Source organism: Callospermophilus lateralis, chromosome 13, assembly GCF_048772815.1.
Source record: "Callospermophilus lateralis isolate mCalLat2 chromosome 13, mCalLat2.hap1, whole genome shotgun sequence".
NCBI lineage: Eukaryota > Metazoa > Chordata > Mammalia > Rodentia > Sciuridae > Callospermophilus > Callospermophilus lateralis.
In genome coordinates this window covers 83,600,908-83,627,632 of record NC_135317.1, presented here as the reverse complement: position 1 = coordinate 83,627,632, position 26,725 = coordinate 83,600,908, and the positions used below count along the sequence as shown (strand labels likewise).

Below are 26,725 nucleotides of genomic sequence, written 5' to 3'. Positions count from 1 at the left end.
TTTGGATACTCAAACACAAAGAAAATAGCTATGATAAGACAATGGATCTGTTATAGAAAGGTTAGTGTCTTATTTAGGATTGTAAGGTTTAAAAAAAGTTCCTACTGAACTCTCCACAGGTCACAGATGTTTTTATCTACATTATGTTATTCGATCTGAACCTTTCTACTATAACACAGGCAAAGCAGGCAATGCCATAGGCAACATAGCTGGATGGGAAGAAAGCAGCATTTGGTGTGTAACAGACCTTTGTAGTCCAGATCCACCCTGCAAACCATGTGATATGGAACTAGGTTCTTAATAGCAGAGTCTCATCCTCCTTATTCATCAAAGCCTATCATTGCCTTTTAGGATTAATGTATATAAGAATGAAAGATAATTATTATATGATATTTAGTAGGGTACCTAACACATCACAGAACCACCATAAATGTTAGTTATTATTAATTATTATTAATAAGTTTCCAAATAAGGAAGCTGTGGTTCTGAGATGATACATTCTTTGCCCAAATTTGGAAGTCTAACAACCAAGAAAAAATAATATAGGCATTTTAATTCCTGGTTCATTATTCTTTCAACTCTGAAATACTATCTCTAAGACTACTTAGTAAAATATCAGAACATTTAAGTTATACAGAGGTTTCTCTGTATCACCTCCAAAGCAATTACATTAGAAAGGGATGCTGGGTGCAATGGTGCATGCCTGTAATCCCAGCAGCCCTGGAGGCTGAGACAGGAGGATCATGAGTTCAAAGCCAGCCTCAGCAAAAGCAAGGCACTAAGCAACTCAGTGAGACCCTGTCTCTAAATAAAATGCAAAATAGGGTTGGGGACCAGGCTCAGTGGTTGAGTGCCTGCGGAGTTCAACTCCCATCCCCTCCCCCAAAAATAAAGAAAAAAGAAAAAGAAGAAAGATAGAGGGGCTGCTCAAGCTAGAGCTTTGAAAGGGAAATTAAAAATCCAGAATAATATAAAACTATGACATATGAGGGCAAACAGTAATTCCCTAGGAATAAATAAACTGGTTAAGATGACAGCAAAATGTGAAACAATTTAGGTAGATTCCTGTTTTAAAAAATTTAAGGACTGTATCCCTAAATTTTACTGTTTTATGATATAAGTAAGGTTCCTATTTCTATGAAATTTATGAGACAAGCACATAATCCTTTGGTAATGTTAAAAAAAATAAGGCTGCTTTTCTTCTTAAAAATTAATTTGAATGCAAAATATAATCTATCAATGTTTCTTTTAAGTTAACTGTTTCAGGCAATTAACAAGTCTTATTTAAAAATTTTAACATTTTTACTAAACAACTCATTTTGACTTACTCAAGGACAAAATATCTTTAGCTTTCACTTATGCAAAGACTGTTTTTTCAAATGTATTTGTTTAAATTCCAGTAATGTGTAGTTATTTATCAAAATATGTAAATTGATCTAAAGTGCTTATGTGGCCAGAAAAATGCCACTAAAACTGATAAATATCTACTACCTCATCAAATTCTTTAATACCTTAGTCAGTAAAAAGAAATAAACAAAGATCTGACCAGATTATATCAGGAAGTTAATGAGGAAATACATGCTACTAATGAAGAGTACCCACATACTTCTATATAAAAATCAACATTAAAATAGTTCTCCTTTCTAAAGTTTAGACTATTTGATGAGGATTTAAGAACTAGTATTATTTTAACTGAAAATATATTTACAAAACAACATTCCTATTAAACTTTCTTGAATGGCTTTCACAGACTAATCAGGAAAAAGAACCTTAGTTTGGTGAGCCTCGGTCTCATCATTCATCTTAACAGTCAATGGCTCTTAGGATTAATGTGAGTATGAAAGATAATGATGATATGATGTTTAGCAGGGTATCTAACACATCCCAGAAATATCATAAGTGTTAGTTATTATTATGAATAACTTGTCAAATGAGGAAACTGTGGCTCTGAGATGATCTGTGTTTACCTAATTGAGTCTTGTTATATTCATGTCCTCTTATATTATATATTTCAACATTTCCCTTCATATATTTCCTGGTATACTATCCTTATAAATTAAGATTAAACATTCTGCAAAAGTGATGAAAAGAATCAAGTATAACATGAATTGCTTAGTAGTCCTGATTATGAAAACTTATGGGACAGAAAAAGGTTTTATAAAATCTCTATGAATCCACAGATTCTTTAATCATATTTCTAGATTCAAATGTGAATCTAAATGTTCTATATCTGATTATACTGCCTTGTATAATTTTAATTAGAACCACAATTATACCATACTCAACAATCATTTTATCATAAAACAAACACTAGCAACAAAAATAGCATACAAATTACTACTGTCATGATGTATAGATGCTTCCCTACATTTTCCTAATTATTTTTGCTTAAAGAAACTTAATTTTGTTCTTCAGTTTTAGTTAATGTTGATTTCTCTTACAGTGATCTTTTCTGTGCTTGATGTATAAACAAGTCTTCAAGATATAGTCAGAAATATAGAACTTTTGCTTTTATTCAGAGAAGAGAGGGCTTAAGTGCTACTTTTGCTTACAACCTGTTCCCTTATTAATAATTCTTAGTATAAAAACATAGATATGCTATAGTCATTACCGCAAGAGCTTTGAAACTAGGTAGATATGTGCCGAGTTCAGACTGGTCTCTACTTCCTATGCGACTTTGAGAGAATTACTGAATTGAGTGCCTTCATATAAATGGGCTAGTCAAAGTGTCTCTTAGAGTGTAGTCAGGATAAAATGAGAATTTCTGTCACATATTAGTACTCAATAAACATGAACAATTACTACAGTTACTGTAAGAGAAATGAGAGTTATTACTGTTTACATTTTACAGGTGAATGTCATGGCAGATATATTCTTCCTTCTCCTGAGTATACTAGATGACACATTTGGAGGAGACCACCAAGAAATATTTTTGGAAATAAACACACACACACACACACACATACACACACACACACACACACACACACACACACACATATACCCTAAACAGACAGATATGTCCTAATTAGTAGTTAGAAGAATATTGCTAATTTTATTAGTCATTTTTCTTATTTCAAATCCTAATGAATTATGCTTTATTTTCTAAGAATAATCTCCATGTATCTCTAAAAGAATCTAAAATACAACTAAAAATAAAATTTGACAGGTATTATTTTAAGGTACTTCTTTATTTACTGAAATGAGTAATTGCTGAACTAGGATTTCCTTTGGGATAGGTTATTTGCTCCCTCAAATTAAATAAAATTAAATAAAAGCTCAAAAACATTTTCTGTACTAAATTGTACTAAAGAACAACAAAGCAATTGAAATTGAGTTGAACTAACAATGTGGCAGTCTCTAAGTCAGATGATAACCAGTGATCATATTTCCCTATTATGTTTTAAGTGATAAAATCTTTAATTAAAAAAAAATCTTAGTTATCCTCTTCCACCAGAAAAGCCATCTATTTCTACTTTATTACAGAGGTATCTTGAGCAATGGTTAAGACTACAGAATTTAACTGTATAAAAGGATCATAGTTCTACCCCATTACTGTCACAAGATGTCAACTTCAATTCTATAAAAGCTACTAGCCCCACGGGTCATAAAGATAATGAGACAGCAGTTATGTAAATACTGAATAGATGCCTCAAGCAATTTGTCCATAAGCTGACAATATTTTGCTTGTCTGAGTTGAAAAGTAAAACAGCATTATTTTAACACAAAAGTTCCATTGAAGCTAAATTTTTCCCTAAGAGCTAAGGAAAGCAAGGAGCTGAATGATTCCATATGCAGCTTACCTACTAAGTCAAATTGAACTTTTTCCCCAAGCTAAATGCTATCAATAAAATGCTGTACCTTAGATAAAGGTCTGCAATTGCAAAATTCATTTGTACTTCTTTTAATGAAAAAAATGTATATTTATTTCTATATTTTAAGGTGAGGAAATAAATCTTATTTAAGAATAAAATTAAAATTTGTTAAATTTATAAATGAATACTTATGACTTTTTATCTTTTCATGTTTTCTTAATTCTAACAACCATTTATTCATACAGACTAAAAACTTCTTTTCTTCAAATATAACTACAAAGAGTTGAAAAAAACGATATTATACCAGGTTAAAAACAAACACACCAAGATATAGAGGGAAAAAATCTTTATTTTGCTTGCTTGCCTGGTATCTAAAACAGTACATAGTAAGGACTCAGTAATACTGCCTGAATGAATGAATAAATGCGACATTTCAAGGATTCAACCACAATCCTATGTAAGTTGCGACTATATACTAGAACATCTGTGCACAAAACATCAATCTATAAATCATTAGTTGCCCATATAATTATATTTTTGGATATTTACATTTGAATAATTAATTATACTTATGGGAATCTTGCGTGACACCATCAATACACTACACCAGAGGGCTGTAGAATTAGTTATATTTATGGAATGATATACTTTTCCTAATGCTGAAGTGATCTGCAAAGTAAAATAGGAAAAGACTTCCATAAAATAATACACTTACATAAAAACGCAGAATGAGTTATGGTGTTCAAATATTTCCCTTTAGATTATATTACATGTGCCATTTCAATCCGAATCTCAGTTTTTAAATTCATACTCAGAAATTACCACTACAATTATTTTCTGGTAGAGACAACTATTTAGGAGGAAAGGCAAAAGGATATATATTTATTGGACTTCTATTATTCATTTGCAGTATTATTAGGAGATTGTCCAAGTCAAAAGCTACCAATTCATGAAGACAAACTTAATGCCTTGAATAACAGATATCAAACAAAATTACTTGATATTGATATTATAAGATGAAAAATATACTTAAGACATTATGTATATATAGAAGAGTTGTTTATGAAACAGAATATATAAATTCAAGTACAAAAATCAAGATAATTGTTATTTTAAAAATGGATAATAATATTGTAAATAGGTTTTACCTCCACAAAAGCCACCTGAATTGATTTCTTCTTCAAATACATCAGAGAAACCCCTTCCTGCATTTAGTTTTGCCAGTCGACCATCTATAAACTGAAAAGTATCAAATATGTTAATTTTTCATTTATTTCACAATGTTAAATTTTCACTTATATCAAAAATATTAATAGCAGATTTTCCCTCATATAATCACATATAATATGATATACGTATACATACAGAATAAGAAATTCTCAAAACAATGCAAAGAGCAGGTGCTCAGTAAACAGCAGCCAATTAGTTAAACCACAATGAACAATTACTACAGTTACTGTAAGAGAAATGTCCAGCACAGACTGTAGTTTTCTTAAAAATAAGAAATGGCAAACTATAGCAGTAAAGGTCATAGACTCTGAAAAGGTAACTCGGTGTACAATCTCCACAGAAGAGTTTGCACAAAAGCACATCTGCCTTGCCAAGAGCCATTTGTCCCTGAGGTTGTACCTTCCCTCACCAGTACCTGTCTCCTGGTGTTACTGCAAACATGAAATTATAATAACTTAGATTAGTGTTCTTAACATAGCCTCTGACACAGTAAGTGTCCAAGAAATGTCAGACATTACTATTTTTGAGATTAATATTAACTTTAGTGAAATAAAACTTTCCTTGTCTAAACTATTATGTCCTAAAGTGTAATAGGGTGTTGAGAAGTTCTAATCATTTAATAATAAAATAAATATAACTTTCACAATTTCTGGCTTATTTGCTCACTGGATGATCACATTTAAAATAAATGTTAGCAATAAATGTTGGCAGTACCCTAAGTACATGTATGAAGACATGAATGTTGTGACTCTACTCTGTACAACTAGAGAAATGAAAATTTGTGCTCTATATATGTACTATGAATTGAAATGCACTCTGCTGTCATGTATATTCAAACATAGTTGAGATAAACACATATTGCTTTGAGTATAAGTTTCTTTTAAAATTGTTTTCAGTGTTCTTAAAGAAGAAACTGCAGTGAGATGCAGAAGCCAAGATAAGCATCAAGAAATACTTTAAAAATTACAATTACCTTACAGGGCACCTCCTAACCATTCTGCCCTGTTCCTACCTATCCCAACATATACAGCATAGTAAAGTCTTGTGGTTTTGCTATTGCATTTGAAAAATATCTCCACATAATTTTATATGACCAACCTCAAGTGAAAATCTGTGATATATTTTAAATGTATATGTTTTACTGTCACTTGGGTACTTTTTATTTTGCTGAAGTGTGACATCTAGAATTAGATGTATTGATAACAAAGGTGAAATATCTCTAAAGTTTTCTTGCCTAAAATCCAGAGGACAACACAGAAAAAACTTAAGAAGTTTTTTGCAAGGCTGACTCTAATATTTGAGGATTAACAAAAAATGCTTATATTCATTCTAAAATTAATTAATTCTCACTCTAATTTTTATCCTAGAAATTTAAATTTTAACTGAGTTAATAAAACAGCCTGTATAAATTTTTTTCATATATCTGTCAATCAATCAACAAATATATGAAAAAATGTTCAGCATCTCTAGCAGTTAGAGAAATGCAAATCAAAACTACCCTAAGATTTCATCTCACTCCATTCAGAATGGCAACAATAAATGTTGGCAAGGATGTGGGGAGAAAGGCACACTCAAATATTGCTAGTGGGACTGAAAATTGGTGCAACCAATATGGAAAGCAGTATGGAGATTCCCTGGAAAACTTGAAATGGAACCACCATTTGATCCAGCTATCCCACTCCTTGGTTATACCCAAGAACAGCATACTACATGGACACAGTCACATCAATGTTTATAGCAGCACAATTCACAATAGCTAAACTGTGGAACCAACCTAGATGTCCTTCAACAGATGAATGGATAAAGAAACTGTGGTATATATACACAGTGGAATATTACTCAGCATTAAAAGAGAATAAAATCATGGCATTTGTAGGCAAATGGATGGAGCTGGAAAATATCATGCTAAATGAAGTAAGCCAATCCCCCAAACCAAAGGCTGAATTTTTTCTCTGATACAAAGGAGCTGATCCATTACGGATGTAGGTGGAAGCATGGGAGAAATGGAGGAACGTTGGATAGGACAAAGGGAGGGGGGATTGGGTATGGGGGTAGGAATAATGGTAGAATGAGATGAACATCAGTACCCTAAGTACATGTATGAAGACATGAATGTTGTGACTCTACTCTGTACAACTAGAGAAATGAAAATTTGTGCTCTATATGTGTACTATGAATTGAAATGCACTCTGCTGTCATGTATAACAAATTAAAATAAATAAAAAACATTTTTTTCACACTTTGCACTATTTTTTATTTGAATCATTAATGGACAAAACTAATTGAGAAGTGATGCATAGAGCAAAACAGTATTCTTCATGTGGCAATTTAGGACAACTGACAGCAATAAGTTATATCAGGTTTTCAGAAAAAAATTACATATCAGAATTAAGAAATAATGGCCAATGAATCAGCAGATTCCTGTTCAAAATATGTTTTGATATCTTTTTGTTACTATAGAATGCTTTTATCTAAAAATTTGGTTAACATTGGTTTAAATAAGCAGCCTAAAATAATAAAGTCTTAGCTTTTTGAGAGTTTGCTTTGCTTTCACAAAACCTAGAACTCTTTGAGCACAGAGACCACAGATGATCTATTTTTAATACCTCCAGATGCTTGGCATGCAAAGGTTTCCTGGCATGTAAATGTACATCAGGTCTGAAGTGTGAAAGGTCTCACCACAACCCACCTTTTGCTGGTTTTATAATGTTGGGCAACTTCTTATCTCTGCTTTCCCTTGTATGAAAAAGGAATGATTATACACCCTTATGAAGTTTTGTGAGATCTCATTAAAATAGTATGAAAAGACTATACACTATAGACAGTCTCAAGTATACTGAAACAATGCTAAACATAAGACACTTTTACCTGGTTTAAATCTAAATAAGTATAATGTGTAGAATCAATTCATTTAATTCCATATTGAAGTCAAAGTTTATAACTTATAATGGAAGCATGGGAGAAATGTATGACAACAGATTAGTTTCAAAATAAGGCAGTTTAAAACACATGTAAACTTTCATTTGCATATAATGTCAACATCGCAGTATAAAGCGAATTTAAAGTGAACTAATTTTACAGACTAAGTATCATCTTTTAAAAAATAAAATGAAAGAAACATGATAAATTTAAAGTAATATGTTACTGGCAAGTCCAATGAACTGAGGCATCCTTTTAAAGAACTTAATTTGCTCTAAAAGATTAGGACTATAAGACTTTTTTTTTTCAGTTAATATTCTTTATTTGTGAATGACAGGAATTCTGCTCAAACTATTTTAAGCAAAATAGAAATTGATGCTTTTTTTTCTTTTTTTTATTATTAGTTGTTCAAAACATTACAAAACTCTTGACATATCACATTTCATACATTTGATTCAAGCAGATTATGAACTCCCATTTTTACCCCAAATACAGATTGCAGATTCACATCGGTTACACATCCACTTTTTTACATACTGCCATACTAGTGTCTGTTGTATTCTGCTGCCTTTCCTATCCTCTACTATCTCCCCTCCCCTCCCCTCCCCTCCCCTCCTTTCTTCTCTCTCTACCCCATCTACTGTACTTCATTTCTCTCTCTTGTTTTTCCCCCTTTCCCCTCACTTCCTTTTATACGTAATTTTGTAATAACAATGAGAGTCTCCTTCCTTTACCATGCAATTTCCCTTCTCTCTCTCTTTCCCTCCCTCCTCTCGTCCCTGTTTAATGGTGATCTTCTTCTCATGCTCTTCCCCCCTATTCTGTTCTTAGTTGCTCTCCTTATATTAAAGATGACATTTGGCATTTGTTTTTTAGGGATTGGCTAGCTTCACTTAGCATAATCTGCTCTAGTGCCATCCATTTCCCTGCAAATTCCATGATTTTGTCATTTTTTAGTGCAGAGTAATACTCCATTGTGTACAAATGCCACATTTTTTTTATCCATTCATCTATTGAAGGGCATCTAGGTTGGTTCCACAGTCTAGATATTGTGAATTGTGCTGCTATGAACATTGTTGTAGCAGTATCCCTATAGTACGCTCTTTTAAGGTCTTTAGGGAATAGTCCAAGAAGGGGAATAGCTGGGTCAAATGGTGGTTCCATTCCCAGCTTTCCAAGGAATCTCCATACTGCTTTCCAAATTGGCCACACCAATTTGCAGCCCCACCAGCAACGGACAAGTGTACCCTTTCCCCCACATCCTCGCCAGCACTTGTTGTTGTTTGACTTCATAATGGCTGCCAATCTTACTGAAGTGAGATGGTATCTTAGGGTGGTTTTGATTTGCATTTCTCTGACTGCTAGAGATGGTGAGCATTTTTTCATGTATTTGTTGATTGATTGTATGTCCTCCTCTGAGAAGTGAAAAGGTTTTCATTTTTGTATTTCGGGAAATAATCCATTCATTTTATTAAATAAGTGGAATAGTTCAAGTCAAAAAGGTGATAAATCCCAAAACTATTTACTGATTACGCATTTTTGAGTAAGAGTAACCACTTTGTGTTACTAAACTACTGATTTGAGCCAACAAAAATTAATCACTTGTAAATGCCATGTTGTTATCACTTCTGTGCAAACAATCCTGTCAGTGACAGTTGGACACATGTGAATGTGTACACACGATGAAAATGTTTGTTCTTAAAAGACTATGTGCCCATACATGCATACATTATATATACACATATACAAAATACTGAGACCCAGGAATAAATGGGAAAAGGGTATTAATGGAGAGTATTGAATAATAGTTCTCCAAACTTCGTGTTTCTATTTTTGTTTTAAAATAATTTTTGCCCCAAATGAAGTTGGTTCATGGTCATATCACTTTAATAACTCTGGAGCACCTCATAGCATGTAAAAGAGATAAAAATATTTTAAGTTACTCAATGTAGGAATCATTCTGAATTATAAAAACATTTCTATTGAAAAGCTATGACTATATGATGGGCTATAACATTGCTTAATTGTTACTTATATCATTGTGCAAACATACATCTTTAGGTAACTGGAAGACATAATTTTGGCAGAATTAGTTTGTTCTTTCAAGTAATGAGACATAACACTGTTAATAACATTGAGAGCAGTACAGATACAACATAAAGTAGGCTGTAGGTAGATTTTTAAGGGAATTTAAGAATTTTCTTTTAAATGATGGTATTTACATAAACTAACATTTTGCTTTTATTTCAAAAGGAAATTTAAAACCTAGAACTTAGAATGATAAATAATCAAACCAAACATAATCAGAAATCTTACAAAAATTCATAAATATAATTTCATAGTATAGATTATATGATTTTATTATAAATTAATTTAAATAAAAATATATTTAAATAAGAATATATTCATAATTCTCAAAAAACAAGAATATATATAATTCTCAGGATAAATAAATTTTTCCCTTTAGTCATCAATTGCAAGAAAAACTAAATTTTGTTAATTCTTATGACATAATTATAAAGTAGCATAACAGTTTGCAAGATAAGTATTTCAAACAGCAGAGTTGCTCCCTGCTGATCTTGACAGTGCTATCAATAAGGTTTCTCAAAGTATTTTTATCTTCAAATACATATTTTTATAGAAAATTCATTTAAAGAAACTGTTTATTGCTTCAAATGTAAGCAGTGCCATATTCATTAAAATAAAAATTAATCATATATATTAATTTTTAAAATACAATTAAATACAAAATGATTATTTATAAATGAAAAATAATATAGAGAATAGAGTTGATGGCAAGTTTTCTTCCCCAAATTATAAAAATAACATTCTAATCAGTGTCGTGGATGAGAGTTAAACATATTAACCAGTTACATGGTAGGAATATGTCTTTACTCTAAGGGGTAAATTGTATGCTTTCCTTTAATTATTCACCAGTCAATGCATTTCTAGCACTTAATCTAAATATCTCTAGTTTTTACGTTATTATCAACATTTGAATGACATTAGTGATCTACACATATGCTACACAAAAATTTAATTACAATCACCCCATCAAAGCTCTGAAGATGTCATTAATTAAATTTTAGGATTCTGATTTTTTAAAAAATACTCGATTTTAAAGGTGGGGGAGAAGCTCATGATAAAGACTGTGCTGATGAAATGGGGCCAGCAGTGTTGCTCTAGCAAGCTGAGAAGAGGCAAGATGGAATACTGTTCTTTCATGCTCACTCAGCAGTCCTGTTATTTAAGCAAATTAGCAGGCACTGATGCAAAACAATAAACAAATCTACAGACCTGAATTCCTTCTTTAGTATGAAGGAGAAATTACCATATCTCAAAATTTATCTCACATTAGAAACTCTTCTTGAGTACCAAGATAGCAAATCTAATAAAATTAAGATCTTGAGAACTGGATAAAAATATAGTCTTTTAAATGTACCAAATTTAAACATAGTAAAATCACTTTTAAATGTGTTAATTTCTTGTGAATCTTTAAATTTTTTTAAATCTATATAATGCTTCAGGCTACAAGTTTAATAAGCAGGCTGATTTAAATATTTCTTTGTATAATTGTTCAGTAAACATTGACAGGTTAGTGAAACTACACTTTAGTGTTACAATAAATTAAATAAGCAGATATTTATAGACACCTGCTAAGTGCAAAGCATTCAGTTAGTAGCTATATTTAAGTACAGACTGCTATAGTGTGTGGGTATGTTAGTTTGGAGCTCAAACCAAGAAAATTAAGTATGTGAAAGAGCAGAAATAAATTGTTATTTTTATGTCATTTCAAAATTTAGGTGATGAGATAACGTTAAGGTTCCAGTACACTAAATTAGATTACCATGCATAATGAAGAGGAAAACACCTTGAACAACATTCAATAAAATCCATTCAATAAAACTTATTACTAAAACTAATAATTTTAAATAGCAGTTAAGGGACACTAATACTATCCTCAAAGATGTTACCTGGAAGATAATAAGAATTTTCTCCAGAATTCAATCTGTTTAATTATATGATCAGAGACACAAGAATCAATTATTAATTCAATCATTTAATACATATTTAACCAAATGTTTACTGTATTACTTTTTTAGATGCCTGACAGAGCAATAAATTCAATGGGCAAGATTAAAACCTTATTATGATAAAATATCTATGGAGTAGGGGATAGCAGGGCATAAGAAACATAATAAATTGCATAGAATGATAGGAGGTGATGGATGTTAAGAGAATAAAATAGATTTGCAAAATAGGGTGGGGAACATGGGGCCAGAAACTTTTTTGTTTTCAAACAGTGTGGTCAGGACAGGTCTCATGAAGATGACATTTGAACCAAGACTTGCCAGCAGTGAGGAGGCTTAATGGAAGAGCATTCTAAGCACAGAGTACAGCCAGAGTTAATAACTGCAGAGAAGTGGGAACAGGCAGGTAACTCAGTAGGCCTACATGAGGTGTCAGGTGTCTAGACAATATCCAACCAACCACAATAACTATTATCACTCTCTACTTTTTCTCCAATCCATTCACTTTCTCAACCTGTTTTATGATTTTGTATCATAAAATGTCTAACTACCTCCCCCATTCTCTCTCAGTTGTTGATATTGTTTCCTAATTTCATTGGGAAAAAAAGTGAAGCAATTTTAAGAGTAATTCTGCAAGCTTTTATTACCACCTTTATCTACCCTCTTACACATGTGCCTGCTAGGAATTCCTGTGCTCCTCACAAACACTGACTTCTCTAACAATTCTTCTGCTTCTCCTCTGAATATAGTTTCTTTTTCTACTAGATCTTCTCAACATCCTACAAATATTTTATCTCTTGGCCCCATGTACTATATCCATTTGTTTTTTTTTCTCCCTTTCCCTTCCATCACTCATCTCAGTTTAATGTTAATCTTTTCCTCATGCTCTTTCCCCCTGCTCAGTTCTTAGTTGCTCTCCTTAAATCAAAGAAGACATTTGGCATTTGTTTCTAAGGATTGGCTAGCTTCACTCAGCATAATCTGCTCTAATGCCATCCATTTCCCTGCAAATTCCATGACTTTGTCATTTTTTAGTGCAGAGTAATACTCCATTGTGTATAGATGCCACATTTTTTTTTATCCATTCATCTATTGAAGGGCATCTAGGCTGGTTCCACAGTCTAGCTATTGTGAATTGTGCTGCTATGATCATTGATGTGGCAGTATCCCTATAGTATGCTCTTTTAAGGTCCTCAGGGAATAGTCCAAGGAGGGCGATAGCTGGGTCAAATGGTGGTTCTTGTTATTAACTCTTGGGCTATGGGCATCCTATTAAGGAATTTGGAGCCCGACCCCACAATATGTAGATCAGAGCCAACTTTTTCTTCTATCAGGTGCAGGGTCTCTGATTTGATATCAAGTTCCTTGATCCATTTTGAGTTAACTTTTGTGCATGGCGAGAGAAAGGGATTCAGTTTCATTTTGTTGCATATGGATTTCCAATTTTCCCAGCACCATTTGTTGAAGATACTATCCTTCCTCCATTGCATGTTTTTAGCCCCTTTATCAAATATAAGAAAGTTGTAATTTTGTGGATTGGTTTCTGTGTCCTCTATTCTGTACCATTGATCCACCTGCCTGTTTTGGTACCAGTACCATGCTGTTTTTGTTACTATTGCTTTGTAGTACAGTTTGAACTCTGGTATCGCTATACCTCCAGATTCACACTTCCTGCTTAGAATTGCTTTTGCTATTCTGGGTCTTTTGTTATTCCATATGAATTTCATGATTGCTTTATCTATTTCTACAAGAAATGCCGTTGGGATTTTGATTGGCATCGCATTAAACCTGTAGAGAACTTTGGGTAATATCGCCATTTTGATGATGTTAGTTCTGCCTATCCATGAACAGAGTACATTTTTCCATCTTCTAAGATCTTCTTCTATCTCTCTCTTTAGGGTTCTGTAGTTTTCATTGTATAAATCTTTCACCTCTTTTGTTAGGTTGATTCCCATGTATTTTAATTTTTGAGGATATTGTGAATGGAGTGGTTTTCCTCATTTCCATTTCAGAAGTTTTGTTGCTGATATACAGGAATGCCTTTGATTTATACGTGTTGATTTTATATCCTGCCACTTTGCTGAATTCATTTATTAACTCTAGCAGTTTCTTTGTAGACCCTTTTGGGTCTGTTAAGTATATTATCATGTCATCCGCAAATAGCGATAATTTAAGTTCTTCTTTTCCTATTTTTATGCCTTTAATTTCTTTTGTCTAATTGCTCTGGCTAGTATTTCAAGAACTAAATTGAATAGAAGTGGTGAGAGAGGGCATCCCTGTCTAGTTCCAGATTTTAGAGGGAATGCCTTCAGTTTTTCTCCATTTAGAATGATGCTAGCCTGAGGCTTAGCATATATAGCTTTTACAATGTTGAGGTAAGTTCCTGTTATCCCTAGTTTTTCTAGTGTTTTGAACATAAAGGGATGCTGTACTTTGTCAAATGCTTTTTCTGCATCTATCGAGATGATCATATGGTTCTTATCTTTAAGTCTATTGATGTGGTGAATAACATTTATTGATTTCCGTATATTGAACCAGCCTTGCATCCCAGGGATGAATCCTACTTGATCATGGTGCACAAGTTTTTTGATATGTTTTTGTATTCAGTTCTCCAGGATTTTATTGAGAATTTTTGCATCTAAGTTCATTAGAGATATTGGTCTGTAGTTTTCTTTCTTTGAAGTATCTTTGTCTGGTTTTGGGATCAGGGTTATGTTGGCCTCATAGAATGAATTTGGAAGAGCTCCTTCTTTTTCTATTTCTTGAAATAGCTTGAAAAGTATTGGTATTAATTCTTCTTTGAAGGTTTTGTAAAACTCTGCTGTATACCCATCCGGTCCAGGGCTTTTCTTGGTTGGTAGTCTTTTGATGGCCTCTTCTATTTCTTCCTTTGTTATTGGTCTGTTTAAATTGTGTGTGCCTTCCTGACTCAATCTGGGCAGATCATATGACTTAAGAAATTTATCAATATCTTCACTATCTTCTATTTTATTGGAATATAGGGTTTCAAAATACTTTTTAATTATCTTCTGTATTTCTGTAGTGTCTGTTGTGATATTGCCTTTTTCATCCCGTATGTTAGTAATTTGAATTCTCTCTCTTCTTCTCTTCGTTAGCATGGCTAAGGGTCTGTCGATCTTATTTATTTTTTCAAAGAACCAACTTTTAGTTTTATCAATTTTTTCAATTTTTTTTTTTGTTTCAATTTTGTTGATTTCCGCTCTGATTTTAATTATGTCTTGTCTTCTGCTACATTTGCTGTTGTTTTGCTCTTCCTTTTCTAGGGTTTTAAGATGTACTGTGAGTTCATTTATTTGTTGGTTTTTTCTTTTTTTGAGGAATGAACTCCAGGAAATGAATTTCCCTCTTAAAACTGCTTTCATTGTGTCCCATAGATTCCGGTATGTTGTATCTATATTGTCGTTTATCTCTAGGAATTTTTTGATTTCCTCCTTTATATCTTCTGTAACCCATTGATCATTCAGTAACATATTGTTCATTTTCCAGGCGATGCAGGATTTTTCCTTCCTTCTTTTATCATTGACTTCCAGTTTCATTCCATTATGTTCAGATATGGTGCATGGTATTATCTCCACACCTTTATATTTACTGAGAGTCGCCCTATGGCATAATATATGGTCTATCTTTGAGTAGGATCCATGTGCTGCTGAGAAGAATGTGTATCCACTTGATGATGGTTGATATATTCTATATATGTCAGTTAAGTCTAGGTTATTGATTGCGTTATTGAGTTTTATAGTTTCTTTGTTCAGCTTTTGTCTAGAGGATCTGTCCAATGGCGAGAGCGGTGTGTTAAAGTCCCCCATAATTATTGTGTTGTGGTCTATTTGACTCTTGAACTTGAGGAGAGTTTGTTTTATGAACGTTGCAGCACCATTGTTTGGTGCATACAAATTGATAATTGTTATGTCTTGATGGTGGATGGTTCCTTTTAACAGTATATAGTGTCCTTCTTTATCCCTTTTGATTACCTTAAGTTTGAAGTTGACTTTATTCGATATGAGTATGGCCACTCCTGATTGCTTCTGAGGGCCATGTGAGTGGTATGATTTTTCCCAACCTTTAACCTTCAGTCTGTGTATGTCTTTTCCTATCATATGAGTCTCCTGAAGGCAACATACTGTTGGATTTGTTTTTTTAATCCAGGTTACTAGCCTATGTCTCTTGATTGGTGAATTTAAGCCATTAACATTTAAGGTTACAATTGAAATATGGTTTGTACTTCCAGTCATGTTTATTTATTTATTTATTTTAGATTGGCTAGTTTTCCCTCTTTGGTTATTTTTCTCCCCCTTTACTGAGATACCTCCCACTGTTAGTTTTGGGCGCTATTTTTCAATTCCTCTTCTTGTAGTATTTTGCTCAAAATGCTTTGCAGTGCTGCTTTTCTGGCTGCAAATTCTTTTAGCTTTTGTTTATTGTGAAATATTTTTTCATTGTCAAATCTGAAGCTTAGTTTTGCTGGATACAGTATTCTTGGTTGGAATCCATTATTTTTCAGAGTTTGAAATACGCTGTTCCAGGATCTTCTCGCTTTCAAAGTCTGTGATGAAAAATCAGTCGTTAACCTAATTGGTTTACCCCTGAATGTAATCTGCCTCCTTTCTCTCGTAGCTTTTAGTATTCTTTCCTTGTCCTGTATGTTAGCTATCTTCATAATTATGTGTCTTGGAGTTGGTCTATTATGGTTTTGGATGTTTGGGGTCCTGTAGGCTTCTAGGATTTGGCAATCCATTCCATCTTTCATCTCTGGGAAGTTTTCTAGTATTATTTCATTTAATAAGTTATCCATTCCATTGGACTGAACCTTTGTGCCTTCTTCTATCCCAATGACTCTCAAATTTGTTTTTTTGATGAGATCCCATATCTCTTGGATAGATTGCTCATGAGATTTAAGCATCTTTTCTGTGTTGACTATATTCTTTTCAAGTTGATAAACTTTGTCTTCATTATCTGATGTACTGACTTCTACTTGATCTAGTCTGTTTGTAATATTCTCATTAGCGCTTTTAATCTGATTTATGGTTTCTTGCATTTCTAGGATTACAGTTTGATTTTTTTTTTAAAAGCTCTATCTCCTGGTAAAGCTCATTCTTTGCGGATTGAATTTGTGTGTTTAGTTCCTTTTCAAAATATACTTTCAATGCTTGGACTTGCTGTCTCATGTCTTCTCTAATATTCCATTCCATCTGAGTTAGGTATGCCTTGATTTCTTTCCCTGTCCATGTTTCTGATTCTTCTAGGTCCTCCTGTATATTTAGGTTGTCCTGCATTGTTTGTAACCCTTTTTTCCCACGTTTTTTCATGTTGTTCACGTTGCTTTCCAGCTCTGTTTGACTGCTTTGTAACTGCTTTCTCCTATACATTTGTTTTGGCTTTGTATATCTCTGTTGTCTCTCTTTTGTGGTGGGAGATTATGCCTAGAAATGTTGGGCTTTGTTGTACTTTAAAGCTGATTCATTCAATTCATATAAGGCTTCTAGGTTCTGTATGCATATAGTGATTTGTTGTTTGTTCTTAGGACTATATGTTTAGGTTAGGTGCTATGGTGGTACGATGGTTAGTATGTCTTGGCTACTTTAGAAGATTGCTCCGCTGAAGTTAGATACTACCCAGGGTGTTGGTAGTAGCTAGGTATTTAGGAGTCTTATAGACAGCCTCGAGACATTCACCTATTTGCATTTAGACAATTACACGAAATGGAAGATGTAACGCTTGGGATGAAAGTTGGGGGGTAGGGGAATGAAGGTGCTCTGCTAAAGAGGATTCTGCTGGAAAGGAATTCTGCCGGCCGAACTCCGATGACGTCACCTCTCTGCTATGGCGGGCCCCAGGCTCCTTGCCGGAGTGTCCGGAGTGTCCGAAGGGAGGGGTGGGACTGGTCCGTCCCAGTTGGCCTCAGCTCCTGGCTGTGAAGGCTTGGCTAAAGACTTCTTCCTGCCAAGCTGCATCTCGGAGTCTAGCAGGACTCCGTCACTTTGGCTGCGGGCGGGCGGACGGATCCGCAGCTGCGCCCGCGGCGCGCGGACTGTGGCTGGTGGATCTGGATCTCTGCGTCTCGTGGCAGGGTTTTGCTCGTCCGGGTCACACAGACGCTTCAAAAAATCCTAGTAGCTCCCGGCCGGTCTCTCTTCAGTGGAATTTTGCTAGGAGATTCTTCGTTGGTAGAATCCAAGCGTTATCCATGTGACTTTATGACCCCATCACTGGGGGTGTATTGAAAGCGCTGCCTCTCTGCCCGCCGCCATGTTCATGTCTCTATATCCATTTGTGTTCCTTTTTATATTAAATTAAAAAGAGCTGATAGTACTTTTTGTCTCCATGTCCTCTCCACTCAGGCTTTAATCACAACTTCTACCTCATTGCTTCAGCAAATTTGCTCTTGTTGAGTAATTTTGTAATCATATTTACATTGTTACTAAATCCAGTAGTTAATTCCAAGTGTTTATTTTAAATTTACATGTCAAAAGTACTGCTTATGCCTCTCTGTTTGGTATTCTTTCTTCACTTGGCTGCTAAAATAAAGTGGTAGCTCCTGATTTCTGTCCTATCACTGGTCATTCACTCTTTCTTGGCCTCCTTTGCTACTTTCCAGTCCCTGAACCACTGTCATTTCTATTTATATTCACTCCTTTGGTAATCTCATCTGGTCACCTCTAAGGGCTTTACACAATCAATCTGATGATGATTCCCAAACTTATATCTCAAGTCAGATTTTCTCTCTTGCCTTCTTTATGCATTTGTCTAATCACTATCCCACTTGTATAAACAATAAACATAGTGAACTTAACATGTTTGAAACTAAACTTTTGTTTTTCTTGTCAAAATCTCTTTTTCCTATAATCCCATATCAATTAAATGACAACTACATCCTTCCAGTTTCTCTGATGAAGAATCATGGAATCAGTCATGACTCCTTTCTCTCATGCTTAATATTATATTCTTCATAATATCTATGAGAATTATCTTCAAAACAGATCCATAAACTGATCAGGTCTCATCATAACTTCCATCAATCAGTTTCAAATTGACATCTATTTCTCATCTACATTACGTAATATCCTTCTAAATTTTTGTTTCTGGTCTACCTTTGCCATCACCCTCCCTGGGTTATTGCTCAAATGTCTTATTCTCCATGAAATATACACTTAAAATACTATTTTAAATTATATATATACCCTTGTCTCTTATACGCCTCATTTCCCTTATCCTGTTGTATTTATTTTTCCATAGTACTTATACCTTTGAACTTTTTTGGTGGGCAGGGAAGGGACTGGTACTGGGGATCAATCACAGGACCTTGTGCATTTTAGCAAGAGCTCTGCTGCAGAGTCATACTCCCAGTCCTTTTAAATTTTTATTTTGAGAGACTCTAAGTTGACCAGATTGCCTTGTACTTGGAATACTCCTGCCTCAGCCTCCCCAGAATGATTACAGGCATGTGCCAATATACCCAGCTACCTCTAAATATATACATGATTTATTTATTAAATTTATTTCCTGCCTTTGTTTCCCTGAGATATAAAAGCATCATAAAGTAAAAAGTTCTTTTTCTGCTTTGTTATCTTACATGTTCTATTCAGAACACTGCTTAGTATTATAGGAGATACTCAAATTATACTGTTGAATGAAGAACATAACATATAACTCTTGGATGACTATCTCTAAAATTTCAGTGTGCTAATTTTCATAGTACCTTATTAACAATGTAGTTTCCTGGGCTTTAATCAAGCCATTATGAATCAATAATTTGAAGGTACGACTCAAGTATGTGCTCTCCAGGAACTCTGACACAGGGTATCTGAGAGCACACTCTGAGAAACACTGTTTAAAGTGTTACCAGAATTACTTAACAAAGAAGCCTGAAAAATGTATCTTTTGTTCTGATAAATTGTATTCCCTTATACATTCCTTCTTTATGACATTATTTCCTTATTTTTCCTATGTCACATTTTATTTTTACTTTTTTTTACAATGTGAAATATGTGCTTGATGCAATTATCATTTCCTATCCATTTGTATGCAAATGATTCCTAATACTACAAAGCTGTTGCGTCTTCAGTGCTAGCAATGCATGTGCTGATCTTAGCTACAGATCACATGCCATGAGTGACTATCATAAAACAAGATTACTAAAAAAATATGAAAACTTATAGCAATTTATTATTTATGTTAAAATCTTTCAAAATCTCTAGTTTACATAAAAGAGAAATATTTGCTTTTGACCCACTTGTTTTATTTAACCTCTTATGAAATCAGGGAAGATGGGTCATGGAACAAAATGTAGAATGAGCTCAGAGAATTTCCATTTCTATGCATTACACCATTATGTGATTCCGAGTTTAAAACTGCAGTCATCACTCAATTTAAAACACAGTATCACTTGACTCCTATAATTTTTGTCATTACTCTTAAATGAGATCCATTACAGTTAATTCATAAATTCTTCATCTACTAAAATTGCCAAAACATTTTCATGCCTATTCTTTATACTATGGAGTCACACCACAGCTTTTATTTCTTGATTTTCCAATATAAAATGCCTATTATATATTGGATATTAGGGATATAAAAATACATAAAATATGACCCATGTTATAGAGTCCATAAATCAAAAAATCAAACAAATATTGTATGGTGCAAATCCAAAATGCTAAAAGGAAGAGAATTTATAATAGCATAGGTAGTCAAGAGCAGGAAAAAGAAATGCCCAAACTGAGCCTTAAAAAAAGCCTGAGTTGGGCAAATGTGAACTAAGGAAAAGTTATTCAAAGCAAAGGAAACAAGAATAGGCATGACTATATTTTTTTCATTAATTTATTCCTAGAGGGAGAATAAATCTTAATGGCTTCCTAGAGCCAAAACCTGACTCTACTGTATACTGGCTGCTGTGCTAACTTTCAGCAAGTTATTTAGCCTCTCTACAATTTGGGTTTATAACCTGCAAAATGGCAAAAATAAAGTATGTAATTATATGGTTATTTTGAAGATTAAACAAGATTATATAAATCACTTAACACTACTGAGCAAAGCCAGCATTTGGCATATTATTTTTATTTATTCATAATTCACTGTAACTCATTCATTATTTTAAAGCCTCTATTACAACATAATTCCAGAAACATAAAGATATGAAACAAGTTTTGGAGAAATAATACCTAAAAAGTTCAGAATGGCTGGAACAAGGGTATTTGTAGAAATATGAGAGAGCTACAGGCAAGAAGATCAAGAATTTTGAGTGCCAGAATGGGTGCTTTAAACATTGGACTTGAACTATACTTGTAAACTATACTTTAAACCAAATAAACCTAACGAAAATATACAAAACATGCCATCAAGAAGCAGGAGAATCTACATTCTTCTCAAGCACAGAAAACATTCTCTAGGATAGATTATATGTTAGGCCATCAAAGAAGTCTTAACAAAATCATAAGTATAAAGTATAAAGCCATAAATCAGTATAAAGAAGTACAAAGCTAGAAATCAGTAACAGTAAATAATACTGGAAAATTCAAATACCTATGAGTTAAATAACACACTCCTGAATGAATCAAAAAGTATCTTGAGAACACATAACATTGAAAACACAATATACCAAAACTTATGGGATGCAACAAAAGTAGTTCTATGAAGTAGGTTCTAGCAATAAGCACTTATGATAAAACAGAATAGGTATCTCAATAAACAACCTAAAGAAACTAGAAAAGGAAGACAACTAAAGTGAGAAGAAGAAAGAAATAAAGGTCAAAGTAGAAATAAATACAATACACACAAGGAAAACAAAAAACCAATAAGGCTAAGAATGGATTTGTGAAAAAGTTAGTAGAATTTACAAACTTTTATTGAGTTAACTAAAAAAATAAATAAAAATTTAAAAATTAAAGATTCAAATAAAAATAGAATGAAAGGTGAGAAATTACTACTGATACCACAGAAATACAAAAGATCATAAAAGACTACATAAACAAGTTTACACTGATAAATTGGATAACAAAAGAAACAAATTCCTAAACAAATACAAAGGTGAAATTCACTGTCGTATATTCACATATATATATATAATTTGGTCAATTTTATTCCACTGGTCATCCCTTTTCCTGTCCCTCCTCCCTATCCTTCAATCCACTTCCTCTGTTCTACTGATCTCCCTTCTATTTTCATGGGGTCCCTGCTTTTATTTTGGTTTAGCTTCCAAATATGAGAGAAAATATTTGATCCTTGACTTTGAATCTGGCTTACTTCACTTAGCATGATGTTCTCCAGTTTCATCCATTCACCAGAAATATGCCATAATTTCTTTCTTCTTTATGGGGAATGGAGAAGAGAAAGAAAAGAGGAAGCACTGAGGAATTAAATGGAGCAAATTATATTCCATGCATATATGTTTATGTCAAAATGAACCCCACTATTATGTAAAACTGTAATATACTAATAAAACAATAAAAAAGAGAAAATTATATCCAATAATCCTGATGAACACAGAATACAAAAACCCTCTATAAAATACTAACAAACCAAATTCAACAGCATATTAAAAGAATCGTTCACTATGATCAAGTGAGACTTATCCCTGGGATGCAAAGATAGTTTGACACACATATATCAAGCATCTATACTACACCAACAGAATGAAGGACAAAAACCATATGGGTATATCATCAGATACAGAAAAAGAATTTGACTAAATTCAATACCCTTTAATGATTAAAAAAATTCTTGACAAATTAGGACTAGAAGTAATATAGCTCACCTTAAGAAAGGTTATGTATGACAATTTCATAGCTAAAGTCATACTCACTGGTGAATAGTTGAAAGTTTTTCCTCTAAGACAAAGATACTTCCTTTTACTACTTCTAGTCAACCTAGTACTTACTGGAAGTCCTAGCCAGAAAAATAAATAAAAGACACCACATAGGAAAAAGGAAGAAGTATACTTGTCTCTGTTTGCCGTTGACATTATCTAATGCATGAAATATCCTAAGGATTCAACCTAAAATCTGTTAGAACTAACAAATAAATTTAGTAAGCAGCGTGCAAAAATCAACCTACAAAAGCCAGTGGCATTTCTATATACTAGTAACAGACTACCTATAAAAGAATCAAGAAAGTGATCCCATTTATAATAGCACTAAAAAATAAAATGCTCAGCAATATATTTAACTAGAGGTAAAAGAACTTTGTAAAACTAAAAAAAAAAATGAAATACGAGAAAAAATTGAAAAGACAAAAATAAATGTAAAAACTTCTCATGTTCATGGATCACAGAAATTAACACCAAAATATCCATACTACTAAAAACATTCTACTGACTCAATGTAATCCCTACCAAAATTGCAATGAAATTTTTCACAGAAATAGTAATACAATTCTAAAATTCGTATGTATTCATAAAAGATCCCAAAAAGCGAAGGCGATCTTGAGCAAGAACACAGCTGATGGCAACACACTATCTGGTCTCAAAACCTGGTAAAACTACATGGTACTGGCAATAACAACCACCACCACCATCACAAGGAACAAAAAGACTTTATATATATATGTATACACACACACACACACACACACACACACACACACAAATGAGACAGAACTGAAAGTTCAGAATTAAATCCACACATTTATTATCAATGGATCTTTAACAAAGGTGTCAAAATATAGAGGGCAAGGACAACCTTTGTAATAAATGATGAGAACTAGATATCCACGTGCTGAAAAATGAAATTGGAACCTTATCTCAAAATCATTTACAAAAATCAAATCAAAATAGGTTAAATGTTTAAATGTAAGACCTGAAATTGTAAAAATACTTTTAAAAAGACAAATTTTTCTTGACATTGTTCTGAGAAATGATTTTTCTAAATACTAACCCCCCCCCGACAAAATCATAGGCAACAAAAACTAAAACAAACAGAATTACATCGAACTAAAAATCTTATTCACAGCAAAGGAAATAATAAATAAAGACAACCTACAGAATGGGAGAAAATATGTTTAAAGAACATATTTGATAAGGGGCAATATCCATAATAACTCAATATCAAGAAAATAACCCAATTAAAAATGGGTAATGTACCTGAAAAGAAATTACTCAAAAGAAGACATATAAGTGACCAATGCTCAACATCAATAATTGAAAAACACAGATTAAAACTACAATGAGGTAACTTCACACCTGTTAATATTTCTATTATCAAAAAGACAAGATGGCAGATTTGTTCAGGATGTGGAGAAAAGGGAATCCTTATACACTGTTAACGGGAATGTAGACTAATACAATCTTTATTTAAAACAGTACAGAGGTTTTTCAAAAATTTAAAGACAATCCATTATTTCTACTTATGGTTATACATCCAAAAGAAATGAAATAAATATGTCAAAGTGATACCTGCACTCCAATGTTCAGTACAGCATTATACACAATAGCCAAAATATAGAATCAACCTACCAATGGATGAATAAATGGAAATGTTTTATATATGGGTGAGTGCATGTATAAAAACATATATAAAACATAGATATATATGTTTTATAAGACATACATGTATGTATATATGTACATACACATGCACACATACAATGCAGCTTAAAAAAAGAAGGCTATTCTATCATTTATGGCAATATGAACCTGGAAGATACTATGCTAAATGAAATACATCAGGCACAGAAAGACAAATAATGCATGATCTCACTAATATATAGAATATAGAAAAAAAATCCAGAGAAACAAGAGTATAATAGTGGTCATTAGAGGCTGGTGAAGGTGGAGATGAAGAAATGTTGGTCAAAGCCTACAAAATCTGAATTAGATAAGAGGAATAAGTGCTGTGGACCTACTGTATAGCATAGTGATTATAGTTAATAACAAGGTACTGTATATTTGGAAATTGATGAGAATAGATTTTAATTGTGCTCACCATAAAAAACTGTTAAGTGTAACATAACTTATATTTTAATTAGATGGTTGGCCATTCTATATTTCCAATGTAAAAACATCATATTATATACCATGAATACATAAAAATTTTAAGTAAATACTTTATTTTTTATTTTTTTATATTTTAGTTGGATACAATACCTTTATTTATTTATTTTTATGTGGTGCTCAGGATCAAACTCAGCAACTCGCACGTGCTAGGCAAGCACTCTACCACTGAGTCACAACCCTAGCTCCAATACATAAAATTTTTGTCAAAAAAAAATCAAGCAATATTAGTCACCGAATTCTTCTTATGTGTCGTAATAGTATGTTTCCAAGGAACTACCAAAGATTAGTTGAGAATAAACTCCTCTATCCAAAACTGCATGGGATTCATTTTATCAAATCATAAATTTTGGGGTGTTTGCTCTCAATATGATTTCCAAGGTCTGTTAATCTTTTCAAAATAAGTTTTAATTCTATTACCTGATAAGAATCTTAAGAAACTGGCATACAATCTTTTATATCTATCTACAAAAAAGTATGCTCTTCACATAATAAAAATTGGATGGAATTGGTGGCATGTTTACAAAATGTGATTTTCATTTGAGGTAGATAGTCTTAAGCATTTTTACTGCAACATAATTATTTATGTACTACTTAAAGAATATAATCTGTTATCTTAGTGTTCTCCTTTTGTCATAATGAAGTTTAATGAAACAAACCATTCTAATCATAGAGTCCCTATTTATCCTTTGCAGTTGTCATGACTATAGTACATAAATATTTCAGAATTCAGAATCACTATGTACATGTAATAATAAAAACATGCTATGGAGAAATTTTCCTAAGATTACTTAGCATTCAGAATTGACAATATTTTATGCAAGAAACTGCATGTACAAATATTAATTATATATGATCATAATCCTAGGAAAACTCTTATTGAGAAAATTGATGTATAAATAAATAATTATTGGAATTGCCTATATAATAATGAATTCAGGCATTATCTTTGATTTTATATCTTTCATCAGTAAGTGTCAGAAATTTCACCCTGTTAACATAACTAAATGTCTGTTCTGCTTCACATAATCTTCTTTATCACCACCCTAGTCCACTTCTCTCCAGGACAACTGTGATGGCTTCATAATAGGAGCTTCAATACCTTCTCTCCTCTAATCCATTCTTATAGAATAATCTGGGTAATCTTTATAAAATAAAAATCAGACCCAGTTGTGTCCCAGCTAACACTTCCTCCTGGAATACTATTAAATCCAGAATAAAATATAAACTTCTTATGCCTTTAAAGCCCCAGTGGATCTGTACCTTTCCAACCCCATGTAGTCCAACTCTCCCCCTTGCCCACAGTTGATTTAATTCTGTTCCCAGGAAATGTTAACCTCTTTTCCTCACCTAGGATCTTTTCAACAGAAATTTCTTCCACCTGAAATAATAATTTTTTTAAAAAAAATCTCAGAATTGATTCATTATTTAGATTGAACTTAAATATTACCTTTCAGTAATGCCTTTTCTAATCACTCAGTCTAAATTGGTCAACCAAAGTTCTCCAAATTTTTCACTTACTGGTACTTTTCTTATTTGTTGTTTGTCAGCCTATTCCCTTCATTAGAATTGACAACTCTGTGAAGGGTTACACAGTTCTGAATCTCAAGTGCTTGGAGTGACAGTGCTTGCCACAAAACAAATCATCAATACATTATTGTTATAGTGGATAAACACAGGCACAGAGAAAGAGTGCAGATGTAGTAAGCAACAGTGAAGATTTTAGT

The 26,725-nt window shown here is 32.9% G+C and overlaps 1 protein-coding gene across 1 annotated transcript in view; it reads right to left on the bottom strand.

Moving 5' to 3' along the window:
- The window catches only part of Dennd1b (DENN domain containing 1B), a 228,808-nt gene that overhangs the window by 35,660 nt on the left and 166,423 nt on the right, over positions 1–26,725 (bottom strand). Inside the window, exon 15 of the mRNA XM_076831584.1 lies at positions 4,964–5,054. Coding sequence (XP_076687699.1) covers positions 4,964–5,054 — 91 coding nt within the window. The remainder of the gene's footprint in view (positions 1–4,963; positions 5,055–26,725) is intronic.